This window comes from Cydia amplana, chromosome 3 (genome assembly GCF_948474715.1).
Source record: "Cydia amplana chromosome 3, ilCydAmpl1.1, whole genome shotgun sequence".
NCBI lineage: Eukaryota > Metazoa > Arthropoda > Insecta > Lepidoptera > Tortricidae > Cydia > Cydia amplana.
In genome coordinates, this window is record NC_086071.1 from 3,134,965 (window position 1) to 3,159,034 (window position 24,070).

General features: G+C 37.0%; 2 protein-coding genes across 2 annotated transcripts in view; one reads left to right on the top strand and one right to left on the bottom strand.

Moving 5' to 3' along the window:
- The window catches only part of LOC134662642 (uncharacterized), a 40,551-nt gene extending 36,887 nt beyond the window's left edge, over nt 1–3,664 (bottom strand). Inside the window, exons 1-2 of the mRNA XM_063518915.1 lie at nt 3,235–3,664; nt 2,607–2,712 (exon numbers count right to left, since the gene is read on the bottom strand). Coding sequence (XP_063374985.1) covers nt 2,607–2,712; nt 3,235–3,369 — 241 coding nt within the window. The 5' untranslated portion in view covers nt 3,370–3,664. The remainder of the gene's footprint in view (nt 1–2,606; nt 2,713–3,234) is intronic.
- A 1,484-nt stretch (nt 3,665–5,148) lies between these two features.
- Nucleotides 5,149–24,070, top strand: part of LOC134662367 (uncharacterized) — a 63,424-nt gene continuing 44,502 nt past the window's right edge. The window contains exon 1 of the mRNA XM_063518571.1: nt 5,149–5,287. The gene's annotated coding sequence lies outside the window, so the exon portion shown is untranslated. The remainder of the gene's footprint in view (nt 5,288–24,070) is intronic.

The following is a 24,070-nucleotide window of genomic DNA, read 5'->3' on the forward strand; positions in this document are numbered from 1 at the left end:
TTTTAAACGGACGACCTTGGGATTGGGAGTCCGTTTAATTTAATCCGAAGCCAGAAGTAGCCTTCCAGCCGAGTTATATATAGTGATTTTCTCAAAAATGGTTCAAGAAATAGAAATATTTTACAGAAGCAACGTTCTAACTTTCACAGAAAAAAGTAAAACCATAAAAAGATTTGGTTTGCCGCCTTTAAAAAAAATTTAAGTGTATTTTTCTGCTGAAAATATGACAACCTATTTGAGACTGTCGCGGTATAAACATTATATAGATGGTCAAGCAGATCTTGTCAGTAGAAAAAGGCGGCAAATTTGAAAAACGTAGGCGCGAAGGGATATCGTCCCATAGAAAATTTGCTTGACAAGATTTGCTTGACCATCTATAATATTAAGTACTGATGATCTGTTTAGCTGTTTAATGGACCTATGCCTTCATTTGATATGGCCATTCGAACCATAAAGTGATAATATCACTTATGGGGGAGAGAAACAGATATCTCTTTCTCGCTCTCAATTATGGGTGCGACGCTCCAAGTTCGCGATGCGGTGCGATAGTGTGTTACATGAACCTAGTATTTTAATAGTATAATATAATAATAGATAGTGACTGGAAAGAATAACCAAACCAATGAAATCAACAGACGCGTACGGCTAGCCTGGGCAGCCTATTCCAATCTCGAGTTTGCCTTCAAAATGAAACTTAAGGCCGAACAAAAAGCACGCATATTTGATCAATGTATCCTGCCTGTTCCCACTTATGGAGCTGAAACCTGGGTTTTCACCAAAGGCATATTACGTAAACTAAGCGTTGTCCAGCGGGCGCTAGAGAGAAAACTGATGGGGATCACATTGAGAGACCGTAAAACGAATGAGTGGCTGAGACAGCAGAGCAAGGTCACGGATGTTGTAAAACGCGTAGCCAGTTTGAAGTGGGAATGGGCTGGTCATATGGCACGAAAGACCGACTCGTGGAGTAAAAGAATACTCGAGTGGCGACCATGGGGGGAAGAACGTCCTCCAAGTAGACCCAATATGCGTTGGGAAGACGACATCAAAAGGGCTGCGGGGATGAGATGGCTCCAGGTGGCACAGAACCGTGACGAATGGAGAAGAATGAAGGAGGCCTACACCCGAAGGGTAGAAAAGGGCTAAAGAGAGAGAGAGAGAGAGAGAGTATTTTAACTGGACCAGGCATGAGGGGTGGGGGGGATCTGACCGAACGGGATAGTCTTATGTATCTTTCAGTAGGAGTAGCAGCGAAAGCGCTAATATTGTTTGTCCTTGTCAGTCTCACATTTTTTTTATTCCCCACCATACATTAGTATGTATTGTGGTGGGCAACAAATAAATTCGACCAATCATAGTGTCGCATTGCCTATGTTTTGTCCCTCACGGAGGCACGCGTATACCACTTCTATAGGATCCTACCTTCTATGGTGTGTTACCACTTTTACTATTTATAGATGGTCAACCAAATCTTGTCAGTAAATAGGAACCAAAAAAACTATACTCATCCTTTTCTTTTGGGTGCTAGTACTAGTGTAAGACAAAGATAGTATGAATCTCTCTAAGTTTGAAATGGAACAATTCTTTGACTGACCATAAACTATAGCTGGTCAAGCAAACCTTGCCAGTAAAAAAGGCGTGAAACTCAAATTTTCTATGGGTTGATATCCCTTCGCGCTTCGCGCCTACATTTTTCAAATTTGCCGTGTTTTTCTACTGACAAGATCTGCTTGACCAAGTATCCGCACGGCCTGATTCGATCGGACAATTTCATCAGATTGGCGAAAAATTGTCTCGTCTGGACTCCACTTTAATCGACAACGTGACGGACGGCAACGTCCATTTTTAAGAAAAGTAGATTTCTTTTATTGAATAAATGTTGTAGAGCTCTGTCTTTGTTGGCGGCGCTATAGCAGGTACAGACTAAGACTAAGCTTTCTATAACGCTCTTGCATACAGGGCGCATGCGGCGCCCTTTGCACTGTAATACAGGGCGTTTCGGGGCCTTTTACACTGTGAGTCAGGCTTATTACATTAATTGCACACTTTGATTTACAGGACGCCTGCGGCGCACCCCACACTGTGGTCGCGCGAAGCGCACTCTTTCATACAGGGCACTGCTGGGCTGTGTCCCTGATGCAGCCTATCCCCATATTTTTATGTTAATTTTAAATTGAGATTGACAAGAAAAAATTAAAAAGTAAGAAGTAAAAGTTGGTTGAATGGCGCCAAAACCAAAACAAAATGCAATTGAACATTTGACAATGCATTGGTGCCGGGCCATGGCCCGGATGGCTCTAAGATAAATATGCCCCTTAAAGTTACATTTTAATATCACATTCTGAAATAACATGAAATTTGTCATGGACATTTAAGTAACATAATATGCCTATTACTAGGTTAGGTTGCTAAAATTGGAATACAAAGAAATCAGAGCAAGTAGAAGTTTTACATACAAAGTCTCATTTTAAAATGAGAGTGTAACTTTGACAATACAGAAGCGGCTTCATGGCGGCAGGTTCATGTAAAGTAACATGATCTTACAAAAGTGTCAGAACACAGCTCTATGTGGAGATGCCAATATGTCAGCAGGTATTGGCACTTACCTAATTCATTAAGTTCTTGGTCCGATGTGTTATTTGTTTGCTTCCTTGATTGGTTGTAATTTGTTCTGGTGTTGTATTCCGACACAGGAACCCAGTCAAGGGATGTCTGCAATCATTTAAGCTAGTGTTACTATAGTATAAAATATATATACATTCAATGTCAGAGACCTAGTTAGTCTGTCATGTATGAATATAACTAACTAACACGCACCTTCTTTGAGTATAATTTTGAAAAACAACCACCCATTAAAGCCAAGTCCTACAGCAGGACTTCAAAGTTCTTTACACAACTAACACTACATGCAAAAAAATCTAGGTAAATTAAAAAACTGAGAGTAGATACTAATAGTGTGCCACACTACGTAAGTTGGCAGTGGGCCAAGAAAATAATGTTTCTCCTGAAAATCTAAAAATAAAACTGTGGGTACTCATGCCCACGGGAGCAACTTCACATTGTAGATCAACGATGAAGGCAGTCACAGCTGGCGCAAATAACAAACATCACCCCATGGTAACTGACTATCACTTTGCATTTAGAGGCTGTAATATATTTTATATTAAAGTTTGATTAACCTTGACTGTTTAAAAGGTAATCTGATCTTAATATTTATATTTTGGACACGCTTACCGAGACTAGGTTAGATGCCATATCCCTCCTGGTGGGAGTCACAGCCTCCTGCGGAACATTACAATTATTCCGAGCTTTCGTTTTCGGAATAGTTCCCGTGTGACTCGGATGCCGCTCGTTGTTACCAGGAGCCATAACAATTGAGATTTCCTTCAGCCGAGTGCATCAAGACTTCAAAAATATACGTAAAACTTATGAATAGGCCGGCGCAGTAACTTCCGAAAGTACGATCTTGGTGAGAAGCCATCTACACATCATATTCTAAAAAACATATGCACTACCATTTGCGTTCCGATTTATACGTAATTGAGAAACTAAAGAGTCGATTACTGGAAGTTTATAATTCGAAAACGCACTAAATCTAAAATAATTCCTAATTTAAAGATAGAATTAGAACAATACAATAAATACACCATACACCACAATCAATCACCAACAGAAATGTAGTGATGTGTATTCAATATCGACCGAAAAAAAAACGTTACTTAAATGCACTCAAAAAGTATTATTAAACACATCTCAGCACATGTTATGGTACAAAAATGGTTATTTACTTTAAAATGTAAGTTCCACAATGACTATTCATTTACAGACAACGTTTGTCATGATAAACATATAATTAATAAGAAACAAATATTACGATATCGATATAAGACGATTCTATTGATAATTGTACATCACTCCAGACGATGTCATTTTTGACCATAGATGTATTATTTTGACATTCCATTCCTTGTCTATGGTTGTACAGAGGGTACAGAGGCGTTTAAGAAGACAGAGTGCCTACCGCGAACCACGTTCGACGTGTTGCCTCTCTGTCGCACTTGTAAATTCGTACGTAAGTGTGACAGGGAGGTAACACGTTGAACGTGGTTTGCGGTAGGTCCTCTGACTTGGTCAACCAGATCTTGACAGTAGAAAAAGGCGGCAAATTTGAAAAATGTAGGCGCGTAGGGATATCGTCCCATAGAAAATTTGAATTTCGCGCCTTTTTTACTGACAAGATTTGGTTGACCAGCTATATATCATGAAATTGGCGTCAATATCCAATTTATAGTGGTCAAAGTTCTGTTTGATTTCAAACATAGACAGAGAGAATCATACTATCTTTGTCTTACACTAGTACTAGCACCCAAAAGAAAAGGATGAGTATAGTTTTTTTTTTGTTCCTATTTACTGACAAGATTTGGTAAATCCAGTATAATCACCAATTTAAGATTAGGCCCCATTCGCGTTAAAACCGTTAAAAGCTCTTGAATCCGTTGGCACGCTAAATTAGATTTAACGACCGACGTTTAAAGTTGAAAATCCAACGTTTAATAATAATCGCCACCGCCATCGTGTGAATAAATACACACGTATCCATTTGTGTCATTCAAACGCTTTTTTAACGCGCGTTGTAAAAGCGCTCGTGCGAATGAGGCCTTATTGTGGGGAATAAAAAAAAATGTGAGACTGTGACACATATAGCCCTTGCTACACGGTCGCCGACAAGCCTTCTAACCGTCTGACCTTGGTCTGTCCTTGGTCAGTTTTGGTCAAATTTTGTTGGTAACAACTGTCTACACGGTCCATCCAGACCAAGGCCACGCGGTCTGAGGGGCTTGTCGGCGACCGTGTAGCAAGGGCTTAAGTGACAAGAACAAACAATAATAGCGCTTTCGCTGCTACTCCTACTGAAAGATATATAAGACTATCCCGTTCTGTCATTTCCCCCCACCCCTCATGTCTGATCCAATTAAAATACTAGATTCATGGCGCGTATAATAGAGCTAGAGTGAAATGGCAACTATGGAAAGCATCTGTCTCGTTCCTGCTTATGCTCATTCATTCAACAGTTTTCAACTTCAACACTTCAACTCATTCTCTTGTCAAGTTGTCATTCTCGTTAGTTTGTATCAGTGGATGGTTGTATTCAATTTCATCGGAAAATTTAATTTTGATCACACGTAGACTCAAGTAATGAATAAACTGTTGCTGAAAGTTACCGTGGATAACAAGTGTAATCAGTGAATTATTGTCCAACACAGTGTTTTCTTAATTATTTCGGCATGTAAGTTGTTTTTATGTAATTTTTGATTCTTTCTTTTTGATCAATTACAAACCACCTTGGGGATTTGTAACGGAGCAGGTGTGTTGTGTTCTACTTTTTAGTTAGATGATATAATCATTTTATCACTGTAATTCTTAACATGAGTGGGTATAATATTGAAATTATTGAACTAATATGTACATTGTACAGTAACAACTACTATGTTTACTATAAACATAACTTATTGTTAGTCCGAAATCAGACTTAAGTTTTGATTAAAAATAAAGTGCGCATTTTTAATCAATTGGGTAGGTATGCTAAATGATGCTATATATAATAGGCACCTGCGAAGTAGTTTCCATTTATTGGTTGGTAGGTATTGGTTTTACTACTTTAGTTGTTTACTTGAAAAACATAGGTACCTAGACTACCTAGTACCTACCTACTTAATTAATTACACTTGGGTGTTTGTTTTTAGGGTTCCGTACCCAAAGGGTAAAAACGGGACCCTATTACTAAGACTCCGCTGTCCGTCCGTCCGTCCGTCCGTCCGTCTGTCACCAGGCTGTATCTCACGAACCGTGATAGCTAGACAGTTGAAATTTTCACAGATAATGTATTTCTGTTGCCGCTATAACAACAAATACTAAAAATAGAATAAAATAAAGATTTAAGTGGTGCTCCCATACAACAAACGTGATTTTTGACCGAAGTTAAGCAACGTCGGGCGAGGTCAGTACTTGGATGGGTGACCGTTTTTTTGCTTGTTTTTTGTTGATGGTGCGGAACCCTCCGTGCGCGAGTCCGACTCGCACTTGGCCGGTTTTTTATCCAACTTCGGACACAGAATAAATAATAGTACTAGATACAGAAGACTCACTCTCTAACAAAACGCGTCTGTTACGATCAGGACAGATATGGCCGCTAGGTGGCGACAGCGCCACGCGCGGCTTATGGCATGGCTAGCCACCAAAATTGGTGTGGAACGGATGTACTTTTAGCTACCTGTAGCAAAGCGATGAAATCGTGGAGTGAGCCATGCCTGCTTCGGAGCAGGTTATGCTTAGGTGTATCATGTCAGTGGTCAAATATTATTTTGTGTGTTAAACCCGCTAAAAGTTACTTAACTGGCCAGCTGAACTGCGGATTCTGTTATTTCTAGTAAATTACGGCAATAGGTAGGTACTTACTGAAGCGCTGGTGGCCTAGCGGTAAGAGCGTGCGACTTGCAACCCGGAGGTCGCGGGTTCGAACTCGAACCCCGGCTCGTACCAATGAGTTTTTCGGAACTTATGTACGAAATATCATTTGATATTTACCAGTCGCTTTTCGGTGAAGGAAAACATTGTGAGGAACTAATCCCAATACGGGCCTAGTTTACCCTCTGGGTTGGAAGGTTAGATCGCAGTCGCTTTCGTAAAAACTAGTGCCCACGCCAATTACTGGGATTAGTTGCCAAGCGGACCCCAGGCTCCCATGAGCCGTGGCAAAATGCCGGGACAACGCGAGGAAGATGATGAGGTAGGTACTTACTAAAATACATAGATAGAGTTAGACCACTGTTATAATAGTACGGCTCTTCTGAGGTGAACTTTTCGCTTCAAACCGTAATCTTTCAAACAAAGGCCATTGTCTCTATTATCGCAAAAGCGCTTGCTCCCGACTTGGCACGTGCCAGTAGAACATTCATATTGAAAAACAACCGGTATCGTCATAGTATTAAGGTTCAAATTTAATGTCACTGATATTCTAGATATTACGTTTTGGTAGTGTAGGACGATAAACCGCCCCGAAGCGATACGGCGCTCATATTATTTTGATACTTAGTGTGGTGTTAAAAATGAAACGCGGTTATTTATTATATTGTTTTATTTAAATTATTAGCTTGCCCCAGGTAGCAAATTGACGTCAGCGACGCACAGGCGACGTCATTTATAGGTCATAATAAGGTCGGTCATTTATTCGTCGAGAATAGACGTTTTACTGACGTCCATTTGGGGTCACTATCAGGACGTACCTTTTTGTCACAAAATTGACGTTTTAATGACGTCTATTTAGGGTCACTATCAGGACGTACTATTTTAGTCACAAAGTTGACGTTTCACTGACGTCTATTAGGGGTCACTATCAGGACGTACCTTTTTGGTCACAAACAAGACGTTTCAGTGACGTCTATTTGGGGTCACTATCAGGACGTACCTTTTTGTTCACAAATACGACGTATCACTGACGTCTATTTGGGGTCACTATCAGGACGTACTATTTTAGTCACAAAGTTGACGTTTCACTTACGTGTATTTGGGGTCACTATCAGGACGTACCTTTTTGGTCACAAATACGACGTTTCACTGACGTCTATTTGGGGTCACTATCAGGACGTACCATTTTAGTCTAAAGTTGACGTTTCACTGACGTCTATTTGGGGTCACTGTCAGGATGTACATTTTTGGTCACAAACATGACGTTTCAGTGACGTCTATTTGGAGTCACTATCAGGACGTACCTTTCACATAATTCATTTATAGATTATGGTTATTTTTGTTGGCAATTAACTCTAAAATATTTGTAAAATTATTTGGAATAACATGTTTGTAATATTTTGCATTAAAATTCACAATTTAGCAAATGTAAAATTTTGTTGTTATAGAAAATTTATTACCAAATAAGTCAAGAGATGGCGCTTTGTTCCCAACGCGTCTGTTCTACAACGCGGTGTTAAGATTTTTCCGGGCTTATATATAAGGTTCGAGGAACCATAGGTCGTCAATTCAAAAGCATTAGTGAGTGTTGTACAGTGTACAGTAGTGTAAATAGTAAATGAAGTGGTAGTTTTATACAGTGTTATTTTTGAACCTCGTACATGGTCCTTCGAACCGGATAGTTGGCTATTCGGTCCTAGGATTCGACAGCAGAGCGCGTTACTCCAATTTCTTGGCTGCCCTAATACGTACGGCCCAGTAACGTCCCTATGAATCCAGTATATGACGTCACTCCAACGTCAGTGGCTGCCCTAATATGTACGGACCAGTAACGTCCCTATGAAGTCAGTATATGACGTCAGTATTACGTCTGTAAACTGACGTCTTGAGGCTGTGACAAATTGACGTCATCTGCTGGGACCCCCCGACGTCAAGAAATGACGTCTCTTACGTCGAGCAGTACCGTAAACGGACGTCATAATGACGTATAAATGCTACCTGGGGCGCTGGTAAATGTAATAATTTACAAAGGTGCAGCTGCAAGCATTGTTATTTTTTCTTATCTTTAAAATAACGATACTGTGAAATTAGCACCTCTGATGTGATGCCGACGCATAGTAACAATAAAAACACTGATAAGGCAAACATGGAGCTTTGAAGCGTACAGCTTTTCTAACAAAACGTCACGTGTCAATGGTCAGAAGAAAGGTCGGTTATAATATAAGAAAGAAATTGATTATATCTGATTTTTTATGACACGATTTTATCTAGTAGTACGTATAACTGTTTATATACCTACACGGAAAAATTTTGATTATACCTATGTTAAACTTATTAATCTTAAATTTAGATTTTGTTATATAACAAATATACAACGCTTTATCATAAATAACCGTGTTTCATTTTTAACACCACACTAAGTATCAAAATAATATGAGTGCCGTATCGCTTCGGGGCGGTCTATCGTCCTACACTACCAAAACGTAATATCTAGAATATCAGTGACATTAAATTTGAACCTTAATACTATGACGATACCGGTTGTTTTTCAATATGAATGTTGTACTGGCACGTGCCAAGTCGGGAGCAAGCGCTTTTGCGATAATAGAGACAATGGCCTTTGTTTGAAAGATTACGGTTTGAAGCGAAAAGTTCACCTCAGAAGTGCCGTACTATACTTAGCAGCGATTTTGATAGCACCGAGTGTGCAAGTGTTATTTTGTACCTATCACTGACTTAATATAAAAGAAATAGACACACAAAGCAGAACAAAAACGTCAAGAAATGTGGATCCCAATGACGTTTCGCACCATTTGCATTGATGATAAAAACGCTTACGTAAATTTTGAGTCAAGATAAATGTTTCGTACAGAAAAGAGCTTAATGTCGTAAGCATTAAGTGTCAAATTTGCATACATAAGTACCAACACTGTTAAAAAATTTAGTCCGATGGCACTAAACGTAACGTATTTACGTCAAGCAACGTCAAACGAGAATAATGAACGAATGGAGTCACTTTGGTACACTTGAATAGGTATTACTGTACAGAAAAACCAATTGAAGTAATAAATAAAACAAATTTAATTTAATCGGGAGTTTAAATAAAATTAATTCGTGGTTCAAATTCAAACAAATTAAATTTTTAATAAGTAAGTATACGTCTTTAAATACTAATTTCCTTGAAATAAATTCAACTTATTAAATAAAATAACTGTGTATTTTAGATCTACATTTACTCATCGCACGGGTGCATGGGGACATTTAGGTACTGATTGGATTTTTTTTTATAAAGTCCATACTTTATAAAGAAATGGGCCGATCACACAAGTGCCGTTTTGCTTTGTTTAAAACTGCATCACCCCTATCTCTTGCTATAATTAAATAGCAGTCCACTTAACATGTCGCATAGGTTTTCTTGGAAATCTTGAATTTAAACATAATATTATTCCTTACGAATTCCATATAAAAATAAAAATAAATATTGACCTCACATCGACTCATTAGATTTTTGTTCCTTGACATCCCTTCTTTGGTACTAACAAATTAATTTATTCAAAACCATAAAATTACCACCAGATTACATAAATTATGTAATGCTATCCAAAGAACTAACCGAAAGAAATACATTCCATCCTTTTTCCTTGTTTTATCATTGTTATTTTTACATATTTTAACGACACATTTCGTAATTGTTGACAACTTCACATTTGAGCGTTTCAAACAAGACTAAACGAAAAAGTAACGCGTGATCTGTTTCAACGTTACTTTTGTGGGGCCATTTTTTGCGGCTGATTGGGTATCCAGTTCTTTATTCTATATCAATGCAACTACCTATACATAAACGTCATAATTTCATAGAAGTTTGACGTTTAAAATAACACTTGCACAGTCTGTGCTATCAAAATCGCTGCCAACTTAGCTTGGTCTAACTCTATGTAGAAACCTGTAAATGTACCTATACCTAATACCTACTATTAGGTGACCTATTTCAAGTATTCAACCATAGATTACCTAGTATATGTTGATTTCAACTTGGGTCGGTATATTTCGCGCCAAAAGTTTTAGGCTTTCCTTATCTATAAATAGGTAATATGAAAGGAAAATAAATTCGTACCTATAGGTATATTTTATTATAAAGACGTAGGTAGTAAAAATTGAAATGTAAGGAATATTTCGTCAAATGTTACGGGAGTGCCCAAGGGTCGAGGGTGGGTTTCAGTGGGTGCGCCGACCTAGTTAGCTAATTAATAAAAACACTCGTGAGTTTTGAGGCAGAGCCGCGCCTTTGAATTACCAAGGAGCGAGTTGAAATGCTACCTATCGTTTAAGTTTTTAAACATTACCTGTAGCCCACATAATCATTTAGGCAGAGGTACCTGAAAGTATGCTACCTATGCGCCTACCTGCTTCCATCTTGAACAAAAAGAACTAACTTCACAAAACTATCATGCGTACCTAATCAGTAGTTCCACTTCAACAAATGGTACTTTAAGAGCAAATACACTAGATATTACCTAAGTATATAAAATATCCAACTTATTCTCACGGTTTAACAAATTATACATAAACCTTTCTCTTGAATCACTCTATATCAAAATCCGTTGCGTAGCTTTAAAGGTCTTAGCATACATACAGACAGACAGGCAGACAGCGGGAAGCGACTTTATTGTTTTATACTATACAGGGTGTAATCTAAAACGTGATACAAGATAATCAAACCTGAATCTTTTCATGATTTTGAACAACTTTTACTATGGGGTCAATTTTGTAATATTAAAAAAAAATTGAGCTGTTCCATAGAAATGGTCAAGGAGAGGTAGACAAAAATATATGGCAAAGATTTTTTTTATTGTTAATTTACAAAGTTGACCCCATAGTAAAAGTTGTTCAAAATCATGAAAAGATTCAGGTTTGATTATCTTGTATCACGTTTTAGATTACACCCTGTATATGTAGTGATAAAGTGTTGTTGGGTGTGCCGCCGTGCCTCCCTTCCGATTATTCCATGATCCTAACATCAGATCCTGACTAAAAAGATAGTGGGACCAACAGTAAGGTAGCTAAAACTTATTAAAAGAAAATAATCCCGACACGGCTCTATCGCCACTATTCTTTTTAAAGTCGGTTAAAAATATATTTTTTCATTTGACTTTTAGACCTCTTTGTTAACCGCTTCAAATTCCTACGCTGTCATATTGTCATCTTGACACCTCATTTATGGTGTTATTGCTTATTGCCAAATTTTGATCCGAGCATTTCTAAATGAGAAAATCAACTTGCAGAATATTATTGACCCAATATGCAAGTGAAGCTCACACCATCAGGTACGTACCTAAATGAAGAATGAACACGTGATTTCGTTATCTTTCGAAAGTAATTGGTGATTGATAATTTACTCTTGTTCTAAACAAAAATAAGCTTTCGCGTGTCTCAACCCAACGTTTAGAAAAAGCTTTTAAGCCAAGCTTATTTTAAGTTCGCGTGTCGGTGATGTCAGCGGTGACGTCATACCTCGCTGGTAAACCGGTCCGCTGGCCTCCAATTATGCTAATGTTGGGCCCGCGATGGCTCGTATTCCACCATCTGCAACTCTATTAGGTCTTTACAGGGCTGATCAGCATCTAAGCGACCTTATTAGGGCTTATCGTACAGGTCGTTTTCTAGAATGACGAGCACGTAGGTACCTTACTACTTACATTTAGTAACTCTTGAAAGTCATAACTGTAAAGTACCTACCTTGCAACTCATACAAACAAGGAATCTGTATGTAGGTACCTAGTGTACCTACGTATATTATAGGCTTGAATCTGTTGTTTTGCATTGACCGATACGACACTAATTTGACTAAATAAAGTAGTATACGTAGGTAAGTAAATAGTTGCTATTCGTTCTTTAAAATAAACAAATAATAATTAAATAATATGGAACAATCTTACACAAATTGACATATTCTCTCTCTGCTCACAGTCAGCTCAGGAACAAATATTTGTGACGAACACACAAATAAATGCCTTTACCAGGATTTGAAGCCGGGATCTCCTCCTTCGTAGGCAGGGTCACTATCGACTAGGCTAGGAGACCGTTCTTTGGGTACCTTTACGGTATATCTTAGGTTGGCAGTTGGCACTGTATACAAACCCTATAAGTGTCATCTACCTCCTAAGGCCCAGCCATACAAATGAAAAATCCAAAATTTGCTACTGCAATTTGAAACTATACTGTAGGATATAGAGTTGATTCTGCTTTGTATAAAAAATTAACGAAACAAAACAAATGCAACTCTGTTCCAATTGGATATGATTTAAATTTCATCAAACTGAATAAGTACTATATGTAGGTCCTTGGGCCTTACGAGGATATAACTACCGGCTACCTTTTATCATCTAAATTGCCACTAAGATTGTTCATGATAACAACACTAGGTCAAACACGTTAACAATATTAATAGACCGTTTACTTGGAAAAGCGATTTCCGTGGTAACCTATATTTCTGTTATGTGGATTTCCGTGCCTGCCAGATTCCAAGCTAATAAAAGTTTCCCGGTTAAGCGTTGATGTCATGGCAATGGTGGGAACACATGCACATGTTTGCCGTATCACCGTCTTTTATGGTTCACTGTGTTTAGGGAGTGCCCAAAATGTGTTTACTAGTGTTACATTACAATTAAGGATATAAGTACCTATAGCTGTAGTTGGTATAGGTAAATGTAGTATAGGTACTACATAGTACTTAATAGTAGTTTATGCAACAGTGATATAATAAGGGTTCTTAAAATTCAAGGGTCGAAGTTACAAAACGAGACGTAGTCGAGTTTTGTAAAAAAAGACCCGAGAATTTTAAGAACCAATTATGAGCTGTTGCATACATTACTTTTTCTATGACTGCTGCAGCAAAAAAAAAAAAAAAAAAAAAAAAAAAAAAAAAAAAAAAAAAATTGAGTTATTATTTAAAAAAAAAAGAGTTATTATTGTAAATGAAAACATACCTCTTATGAGCCTATAGACAAATCATTCAAATGACATTGCTTTAGATATCACTGTCAGTCATTTAATTGACACATTTAAGTGCTGGAGTAGAAAAACATTGTTTTATGTCTCAGACAGGTTTTCGGCCGGGGCGATGTGACATTAGCTTGACATTATTACTTGAACAATTCGATTATACAATTTAATACCATCCTGTTTTTGTACCATCGTTGAACTAAAATGACATGACATCGGTTGGGCAATTTGGGGTATTCTTGCCCCCTACTCTCTACTACTGTACAGTCACCAGGTCACCACACGGGATTGTTACACCATTTAAGGTCCTAGCTAAATTGGTTGTTCCATACTTACGCTATGGAATGTCCAATTTAGCTAGAACCCTAAATAGCGTAACAATAACGGAGCGTGATTGTACGTACTGGGGCCCAGCCAAGATGACAACTGTACATCGTCAAACGCTGGCGTCTTCTATCATAGAGTAACTTTATAACTTATAAATATAGGTATACCTAACTGAGATCTTCTATCAACGATTTTCATCAAGTCATGTCACCCCCTGTAAATAAGCAAGCTTTATATGAAAATAAGTGAAGTTTACTTACATTTTCAGACTTTGTTCTGTCAAAGTCGATCGAGAGTAGTGTTTGTCAATTATTTCATACTAGCTTATGCCCGCAACTTCGTCTACGTGGTATAATGATGATTGATCAAAACTATCCCATGTCCTTTCTCGGGCCACAAACTATCCCCATACCAAATTTCATCTAAATCAGTGCAGACTTGCAGAGGTTTGAGCGTGAAGAAGACAGACAGAGTTTACTTTAGCATTTATAACATTAGTAGGGATCGGTTCAGCCGTTTTTACACTACATCTTACATGAAGAAAATTGATGACTTACGGCACATACTTAGTCCAATACACATATCGTCAGGTGACAAGCCAAAGTCACTAATTACTATAAAATATTTAAACAAAAATCAACCTTCTTTTCGTACTAATATGGTTCACTAATTTCACTATGGCTATGAACTTGTGGAGGTACTTAGTGACTTTTGCTTGTCACCTGACGATATGGTGTCGAATATCCCCACTCGTTCGAAATATTTAGCTTCACGAGTCGGTCACCTAATAATATTTGTCATCTGTTTGTATATCTACTTTGTATGTAAACTGTCGCTACTATGCTTGCCAGTAGTTGCGAGATATTACAGTGGAACACTAACTTATCGTTTTATTGCTGCTGACCTCTTGCTTGCCCTGTACATTAATTCCAGACTATTGTAATATTAGGTAGGCTCTATAAATAAACCGCCATCTTCGTGTTATCGTGTTGAGGACCGAGTGGGCAGTCTAATTCGCTCGTAATGTCATTGTGTACCTAAATGTAGCGACATAGCAATATTATTCCCACCTTGGGCGTTAACGTTAAGTGTTAACACTTGAATCCCTCGCCTCGCCACACTCTGGATTCTATTATAGAATCCTTCGCTTCGTTCAGGATTCAATGTACGGCCCTCCTCCATGTTTTTGTAGCGATATTTAAAACATGAATTCCATGTTTTTAATATCGCTACAAAATGGTATCGCCCCACGGGATCGATTCAAACACCCACCAAAAGACGTACCCGCTCCCTCCGCCGCCACCGCCGCGCCTGAAACCGACCGCGAAACTTGCGGGTTCAATGAACCACCAAATCCCGAATACATCATGTGTACCTACAGGATACCAATCCGAGCTTAAGTCGTTAATTTTTTATACTGTCGAAATTAATTTGTGTTTGCGATGTTCTTGTGGCCATTATTAGCTTCAGGGCCTTGTGGATGTTTGGGTACCTAGATATATATGTACTTACAATTAAAACACTAAGGTGAGGCGGAGGAAGTGCGCCATGCCGGATAAGACAGATAAGTGCGCCTACCATTAATATATCAAAAACTGCTTTAGAGTGCTAGTAATACGTACTTACTACTACTATTAAAAAAACTGCAAGCTATATTAGTAATATTACTACTATCATTTAAGCAGTTTTTGATATATTAACGGTAGGCGCTCTTATCCCGCATGGCACACTTCGCCCGCCTCACCTTATCTATTATACAATACAATACAAATATTCGTTATTACTCACCAAATTGAAAAAAAAAACATGACAAATAAATTAAACACATAACTATATTATATTATATTAGTTAATAAAATACATACTTGCTTAACTATTTCATAGACTCATAGTTAAATCTAATCTATAGTATATGCTGGCTTACGTTCCTTTCTTATGGAAATTTAAATATCCCAAGTTTTCTTACTATTCTCATAGATACCTACCATAGATACTTTCCTCGTAAAGTTTCCTATAGCTATTCAGTTAAGCATCACGGATAAATACTTCAGAAGTATTTCAAATTGTATTCGGTTATATTACTTATGTATGTAAGCTACACCGGTGTATATATTCTTAGAGGAAGCCCTAGAATACGAATTAGGGGCACCCTAAATGTAAAACAATAGATTCGATGACTTACGTACCTAATAGAAAACTAAGCCGCTTGTGGTTTTTATGCCTGATTCATATCGTGAGTACGTGCTTGACTTAAAAGATTACTTTTTGAGCAGCCTATAGGTATGTAATTACGTGCAGCTTACCTTTGTTTTAAATATATTCGGCTGAATGTTTCTTCATATTTTGCACGCGGTAATTGCACATTCGGAAAGTTTTACGACTGCTAAGTACTACTATTAAGCACTGGTCAAAATGTAAATTTATACGTGACATGAAAATAAATGGTCCCCCATTTTCGATTAGAAGATACATATTCATGAGACGGAAGTGCGGCGCCGCTGACGGTCTAATGGTGCCGAAATTATGTGCTAAAGTGATTTTCTAATAAATGCAGACGTTTGATTGCCTCGCTACGATTGCAACTGTTCAGTCATTACTCTTAACAGTTTCTTCCCTTGTTTACTTGATGTCTGAGCTTACAGCGAACCACATCATCGTTCGTTCGTATATTTGCCTCTCTATCGTTCGAATATGCAAGAGCGATACAGAGATAACGAATTTCGGTTTCGCGGTGGCGCGACCACACCACTCTAACAGGATTTGCTGGTTAGTGCACGAATTCAAATTTTTTAGGTGCCATTTAGTGCCACCAATCCCATTGCAATCAAATTGGTGGCACTGGGCAAATGTTGAATATGTGCAATCATTATATCTTTCTTATCGTGTCGTGGTCGGGCCAGGATCCATGACACGTGGTCGATTGATCGTCTTTGGAAGTTGCAGCGGAGCGGATAAGATTATAATTAAATTACGTTTTTGGCATTTCGAAAGGCAAAAACGGCCTGTTTAAAATAATAGCTAACTTCAATATAAATCGAATTCCGTTCCTGTTAAAATCTTGCATTAGATGTCCCGCATGGCCGTTTGCCGGTCTGAAAAAAAAACAGACAGATATTGCAAAACCGGTGTGGCAAGATGGACGATATCTTGTTTTATTTATTTTTCTTACAACTTGTAAACGCGATGGCATAAATTTCTAAGTCAATTTAACCGAAACAATGTCTCGAAATAACTAACGTGACATAAATATGTTGACCGTTGAGAATCCATTTAGTTATTTAGCGATATCGCTGTCGAAATGCAGGCGGGAGCGGGCCACAGACCTTCGCCGAGTATAGCGGTGACGACATTTCTGCTTCGCGCGACGCGTGTCTTCGGGGTCAGATCGTTCTTTTCAAATGTGATGTGATAAATGAAGTCATTCATTTTACGTTCGGGGGACAGAAAATTAATAAAAATATAGGAAATAATACATCTGTAAATCGGGGTACTTTGCGCCTTTGACGGATAATGTGCGCCAAATCCGAACAAGTTTGCTACTAGAGAAAATTTTAAAATATAAAGTCAGAAATGTACAAGTAAAGTCTATGCGGAAAGAGAAGAGTCGTGGAACATAATATGTACATATATGGGAACTAATACATTCTGCGACTCTTCTATTTCCGCACAGACTCTACCTACATATAAATATTATACCTTAATTACGGATTTCACAGATGATAAATGTAGAAGTTATACATTCATTTAATAAAACAAAATTATGGCTACTTCTACTTGTAAAATAAAAGTACGCAAGCTAAATGTTAGTTACTTGGTAAAAAATATCTTAATCATTTTGTTATTCTGCTACAGCTACACAAACTTTTTAATTTAATTCAAATATACAAGTACATAGGTACATATTTTATCTTAATTTCTTCATTAGACACTGGAAGAGTTCAGAATGGAATTATAAATGAAACGATTAGGTTATAGATTTGAAACACAGGGCTCAGTACTATGTTTTCAAACAGTTGTTTTTTTGTGTAGGTACCGACACGGACAAAGTTTGTGTTGTGTAGGACGGAGAATCTGTCGACTCGCCCACTGACCTGTTGCATTCGTTAGGAAATAGTTAAAGGTAGGCAAGTTGCAAGCTCACTTGGAAATGTCAATTATGTATAAACTAGCTGTTGCCCGCGACTTCGTACGCGTGGATTTGTATATTGGTGGTTATATATTCTATATTGGCTTAGAACATTATGCAGAAAACGATAGCAGTAGGGACTGCAGTTAATCATTTGTTAATTATTATACACAACCTGGCTACGAAGTTTCAAGCCCCTAACTGAATAAAATTGTTCTCGATATAATCCCTCTCAACCCCCAGCATATTTTCAAGTCCACTATTTAGTAAAACCTACTACCTAACTACCTATTTACGAAGTTTGAAGTTCCTAGCTTTAAATAAAATTTGAACTCTCTACCAACTTTCAACCCCTTCTTAAACCTTTTAGGGGATGAATTTTTAAAAAAGCTGAAATTACTTATTATGTATTATAATAATATGCCTTTATACAACGATTCAAGCCCCGCACTCAAAAAAATGTTTGACCTCCATACAAATTTTCAACCCGTTTTTTACCAACTTGAGGGAAGAATTTTCAAAAATGCCGAAATTACTTTTCTTGTATTCTAATAATATGTCTTTATACAAAGATTCAAGTCCCGCACACAAAAATGTTTGATCTCCATACAAACTTTCAACCCCTATTTAACCCTTTTAAGGGATGAATTTTTAAAAACGCTAAAATCACTTTTCTTGTATTCTTATAATATGCCCTTATACGAAGATTCAAATCCCGCACTCAATAAAATATTTGATGTGCATACAAACTTTCAACCCCTTTTTCACCACCTTGGGGGATGAATTTTCAAAAACGCTGAAATTACTTTTCTTGTATTCTAATAATATGCCTTTATACAAAGATTCAAGTCCCGCACTCAAAAAAAATGTTTGATCTCCATACAAACTTTCAACCCCTATTTAACCCTTTCAACCCCTATTTAACCCTTTCAAGGGATGAATTTTTAAAAACGCTGAAATTACTTTTCTTGTATTGTAATAATATCTCCATATACAAAGTTTCAAGTCCCGCAATCAAAAAAAAATTTCTTCTCCATACAAACTTTCAACCCCTTTTTCACCACCTTAGGGGATGAATTTTCAAAAACGCTGAAATTATTTTTCTTGTTTTTTAATATTATACCTTTTGATAAAGTTTCTAATTCCTAGTTCAAAATAAAACTTGAACCCCATACAAACTTTCATCCCCTTTTTAACCCCCTTAGGGGTAGAATTTCTCAAAATTGCTTTTTAGCTCTTATACATTTTATAAATGCAACCTCGTGTCCAAATTTCAACTTTCTAGCATTTGTAGTTTCGGCTCTGCGTTGATGAGTCAGTCAGTCAGTCAATCAGTCAGGACACGTGCATTTATGTATAGATAGATAGATAGCGGGCTTGAATCTTTGTACAGAGGCGTACAAAGATTCAAGCCCGTTCTCACAAAAATGTTTGAACTCCATACAAACTTTCAACCCCTTTTTCACCACCTTGAGATATAAATTTTCAAAAACGCTGAAATTATTATTTTTTCGTTTTAAAATAATACCTTTTTATGAAGTTTCAAGTTCCTAGCTTAAAATAAAATCTGTACCCTGTACAAATTTTCAACCCCTTTTTAAACCTGTTAGGGGATGAATTTTACAAAACTCTGAAATTACTTGTATTATCTTCTAATAATATCCCCAAATACAAAGATTCAAGTCCCGCGCTCGAAAAAATTTTTGATATCCATACAAACTTTCAACCCCTTTTTCGTCACCTTAGGGGATGAATATTCAAAAACACTGAAATTAGTTTTCTTGTGTTTAAATTTAATATCTATTTGAAAATTTTCAAGTTCCTACCTTAAAATAAAATTTGCACCCCAAGACGAACTTTCATCCCCTTTTTAAATCCCTTAGGGGTTTGAACTTCCAAAAACGTTGCAATTACTTTATTTTGTAATCGGCTATTATGCCTTTCTAAGAAGTTTCAAAGCATTTGTTATGGATTCAAACTTTTAACCCCTTTTTAACCCTGTTAGGGGATGAATTTTACAAAACGCTGAAATTACTTTTCCTGTCTTTTAATAATATCCCCAAATACAAACATTCAAGTCCCGCGTTCGAAAAAATGTTTGATATCCATACAAACTTTCAACCCCTTTTTTACCACTTTACGGGATGAATTTTCAAAAACGCAGAAATTTGTTTTATTGTATTTTAATAATATATCTTTTTACGAACTGTCAAGTACCTAGCTTAAAATAAAATTTGAACCACATACAAACTTTCAACCTCTTTTTAACCCTGTTAGGGGATGAATTTTACAAAACGCTGAAATCACTTTTCCTGTCTTTTCATAATATCCCCAAATACAAAGATTCCAGTCCCGCGCTCGAAAAAATGTTTGATATCCATACAAACTTTCAACCCTTTTTTCACCACCTTAGGGGATGAACTTTCAAAAACGCTGAAATTAGTTTTCTTGCATTTTAATAATATATCTTTTTACGAACTTTCAAGTACCTAGCTTAAAATAAAATTTGAACCACATACAAACTTTTGAACCTCTTTTTAACCCTGTTAGGGGATGAATTTTACAAAACGCTGAAATTACTTTTCCTGTCTTTTAATAATATCCCCAAATACAAAGATTCCAGTCCCGCGCTCGAAAAAATGTTTGATATCCATACAAACTTTCAACCCTTTTTTCACCACCTTAGGGGATGAATTTTCAAAAACGCTGAAATTAGTTTTCTTATATTTTAATAATATATCTTTTTACGAACTTTCAAGTACCTAGCTTAAAATAAAATTTGAACCACATACAAACTTTCAACCTCTTTTTAACCCTGTTAGGGGATGAATTTTACAAAAGGCTGAAATTACTTTTCTTGTCTTTTAATAATATCCCCAAATACAAAGATTCAAGTCCCGCGCTCGAAAAAATGTTTGATATCCATACAAACTTTCAACCCTTTTTTCACCACCTTAGGGGATGAATTTTCAAAAACGCTGAAATTAGTTTTCTTGTATTTAAATTTAATATCTATTTGCAAAGTTTCAAGTTCCTAGCTTAAAATGAAATTTGCACCCCAAGACGAACTTTCATCCCCTTTTTAACCCCCTTAGGGGTTGAATTTCCAAAAACGTCGCAATTACTTTATTTTGTAATCGGCTATTATGCCTTTCTAAGAAGTTTCAAAGCATTTGTAATGGATTCATTCTTTCAACCCCTTTTTAACCCTGTTAGGGGATGAATTTTCAAAAACGCTGAAATTACTTTTCTTGTCTTATAATAATATCCCCATATACAAAGTTTCAAGTCCCACACTCACAAAAATATTTGATCTCCATACAAACTTTCAACCCCTTTTTCACCACCTTGGGGGATGAATTTTCAAAGACGCTGAAATTAGTTTTCTTGTTTTTTAATATAATACATTTTTACAAAGTTTTAAATTCCTAGCTTAAAATAAAACTTGTACCCCATACAACCTTTCATCCCCTTTTTAACCCCCTTAGGGGTTGAATTTTTCAAAATCGCTTCTTATCTCTGGTACACTTTATAAATGCAACCTAGTGTGCAAATTTCAACTTTCTAGCTTTTGTAGTTTCGGCTCTGCGTTGATGAATCAGTCAGTCAGTCAGTCAGTCAGGACACTTGCATTTATATATATAGATGTACCTACAAAACTCTATCACCTCTATGCGATTATTGTGTTAAGTTACTTAACCTAACTAGTGAGAATCGTTCAATCAACTTCAGCATATGAGGTAGATACAGCGGTCGTAATCGTCGGTTTATTTTAATTAAAGTAGATTAACATGCGGCTCTCAATTAGTTACAGCTTAATAGAAATGTTCCAGTTTAACTTCCTTAATTGATTTGTATTACTGTTGATAATTTTGTTTCCGATGACAGAAGCTTGAGAGATGGCTTTTGGAAGTAAGGTCAGTAAGGTCATACTTAATTACTGGGTGTCTAGGTGTGCACATTTGCCATCCTTCAAAATTTTATAAGTGATCGATAAGGTAAACGTACGAGTGCTCGAGTGCAATAAATGACACCCTGCTGTCACCTCTATTGACTTAAGTTTCAAGATGACATGTACTGGGACCGCGTCGAGCACCAGACGTTTAACTACGTTTACCTTACTAATACTTTAAAAGTTTTTGCATGTATTGTAGAAACATTTGAAAGTGGTTTACTTAAATTTGTTTTGCACAAAGCCTGTTAAAATTTAATTATTAACGGGTAAAGAGGCGTGGGCAAGAGTTGCTCATTATTATGTTTGTGTACCGTACCCCTCGCGTCGTTTCGTCACGCTCGCTGCGCACTGTCATTCGTCGTATGTCGTATGCAAGCGTTGGAGAGTTGATTTCCATTCTCATGCCTATTGTTTGGCACCAATATACATATATACATATTGACTTAATTATTATAATTATAGGTGTAAAAAAACTACTTATGGGGTCGTAGAGTCGCCCAATAAATCTTATAGTTAACAGCAGTTAACTGTTCGCTGGCATGCGAATAAGTAGATATTCATGAGATAGGTAGATAATTAGATTAATTAGATATGCTAACCTACCTAAGATACGTGTGTTCACCTCTGCCATCCCCCCGGTTGACGGTACTTACAGCCTATAAGTAACAATCAAAGTACCTAGTAAATTACAGATGAACATTATTTTGGTAATATAGGTATTTGATATTAACTTGTATATCAAGGTGTATCTATGTATGGTATGTATTGTATTGTATAGGTACAAAATTATGTTAAACGTTGCAAGTTGCAACCGTTGCTATCCATAACGGTAAACCTGTGCAAATGTGCCTAAGAACTGCATTTTAAGTATTTATTTTCCACATTGCACAGAACTTGTAGGTATGTATAGTGTTTTTGCTCTACCTAATAATTAATAATACATAGACAGAAGCGAAATAGTAGGTCATGAGACTCATGAGAAATATCGATTGTCATACTCGTAGTTATGGAAAAATAATCGTAGATATTTCATACATATTACCCAACTGTTATTTATAGTTGACACGAAATATCAGCACAGTTTTTATCACTGCATATTTCGTTTATTTATATTTTTCCTCTTTTTTCCGATTTCAAGCTAACATGGTGGAATGATGATGATTCTCTATCTCCATAATAAAATAAATTTCATCTAAATCGGTTCTGCAGTTCAACATTTATAATATTAGTAGAGAAAGACTGTACTATTTTAGGTAACTATGTATAGGTTATAGATATGTGCTAAACTATATACTAATATGTATAGGTTTGAAGTGCATTTTATCGATCCAGTGTCTCAATTCTATCAATAGACGTTGCACTTTGTCATAGTTGTTACCGAGTTGGCTGACGCGGCCACCAGCTCGGATTCTATTAATGTGAAAGTCTCGGATGGTCCCTTAATGTTTATGTTTACTCGAACGTAACCCAGATACAGTGGGCGATACCCTTTATTAAAAGACTAGCCGTCAGCGACGTAAACGTTAAACATTCTGTAACTATAATTATAGTGGGACTGACCCCAAATATCTGGGATTTAGAGTAGGCACGGCACATTTCCTACTTATTGTGTGAGTCGCGCATTAATGTCATGTCTAAGATTAGCCGAGATCATGTCTTATGAAGTGAGAAATAGCTGCGTTTGCTTTGTATCAGAGAAGGTGGGAGATCGGCTGTTAAAACCTACTTAGTCCTGAGCCCGTACCATGAGTCATTGACAGTGTCAAAACTGATATAAACGCTTTCGAGAACATAATTTACTTTCTATACATCTCGCTTGCCCTAATATGCGAGTACGAGCGAGATGCATAGAAAGTAAATTACGTTATCGATGGCGCTTATGTCAGTGTCAATCTGGTGGTAGTGGTACTGTAAGAGTATACTCTATACGTTTGTTTGTCGTAAAACTCGTAAATAAAATAGTAGACGGTACGGTACTTCAATTTAGAAATTTCTGGGGTACCTAGTACCTACAGTACAATAGATAGGCTATTAGTATGGGGCCCAATCGACGTGTCGGAAGCCCGTGTTGATCGAAGGGCCCAATACATTCCACGACTCTTCTCTTTCCGCACACAATGTAGCAGGTTTGTTGGAAAAATATAAATCTCACGGGGTACCTAGTCCTAACAGCTTCCGAAGGGAGTAATAAAATC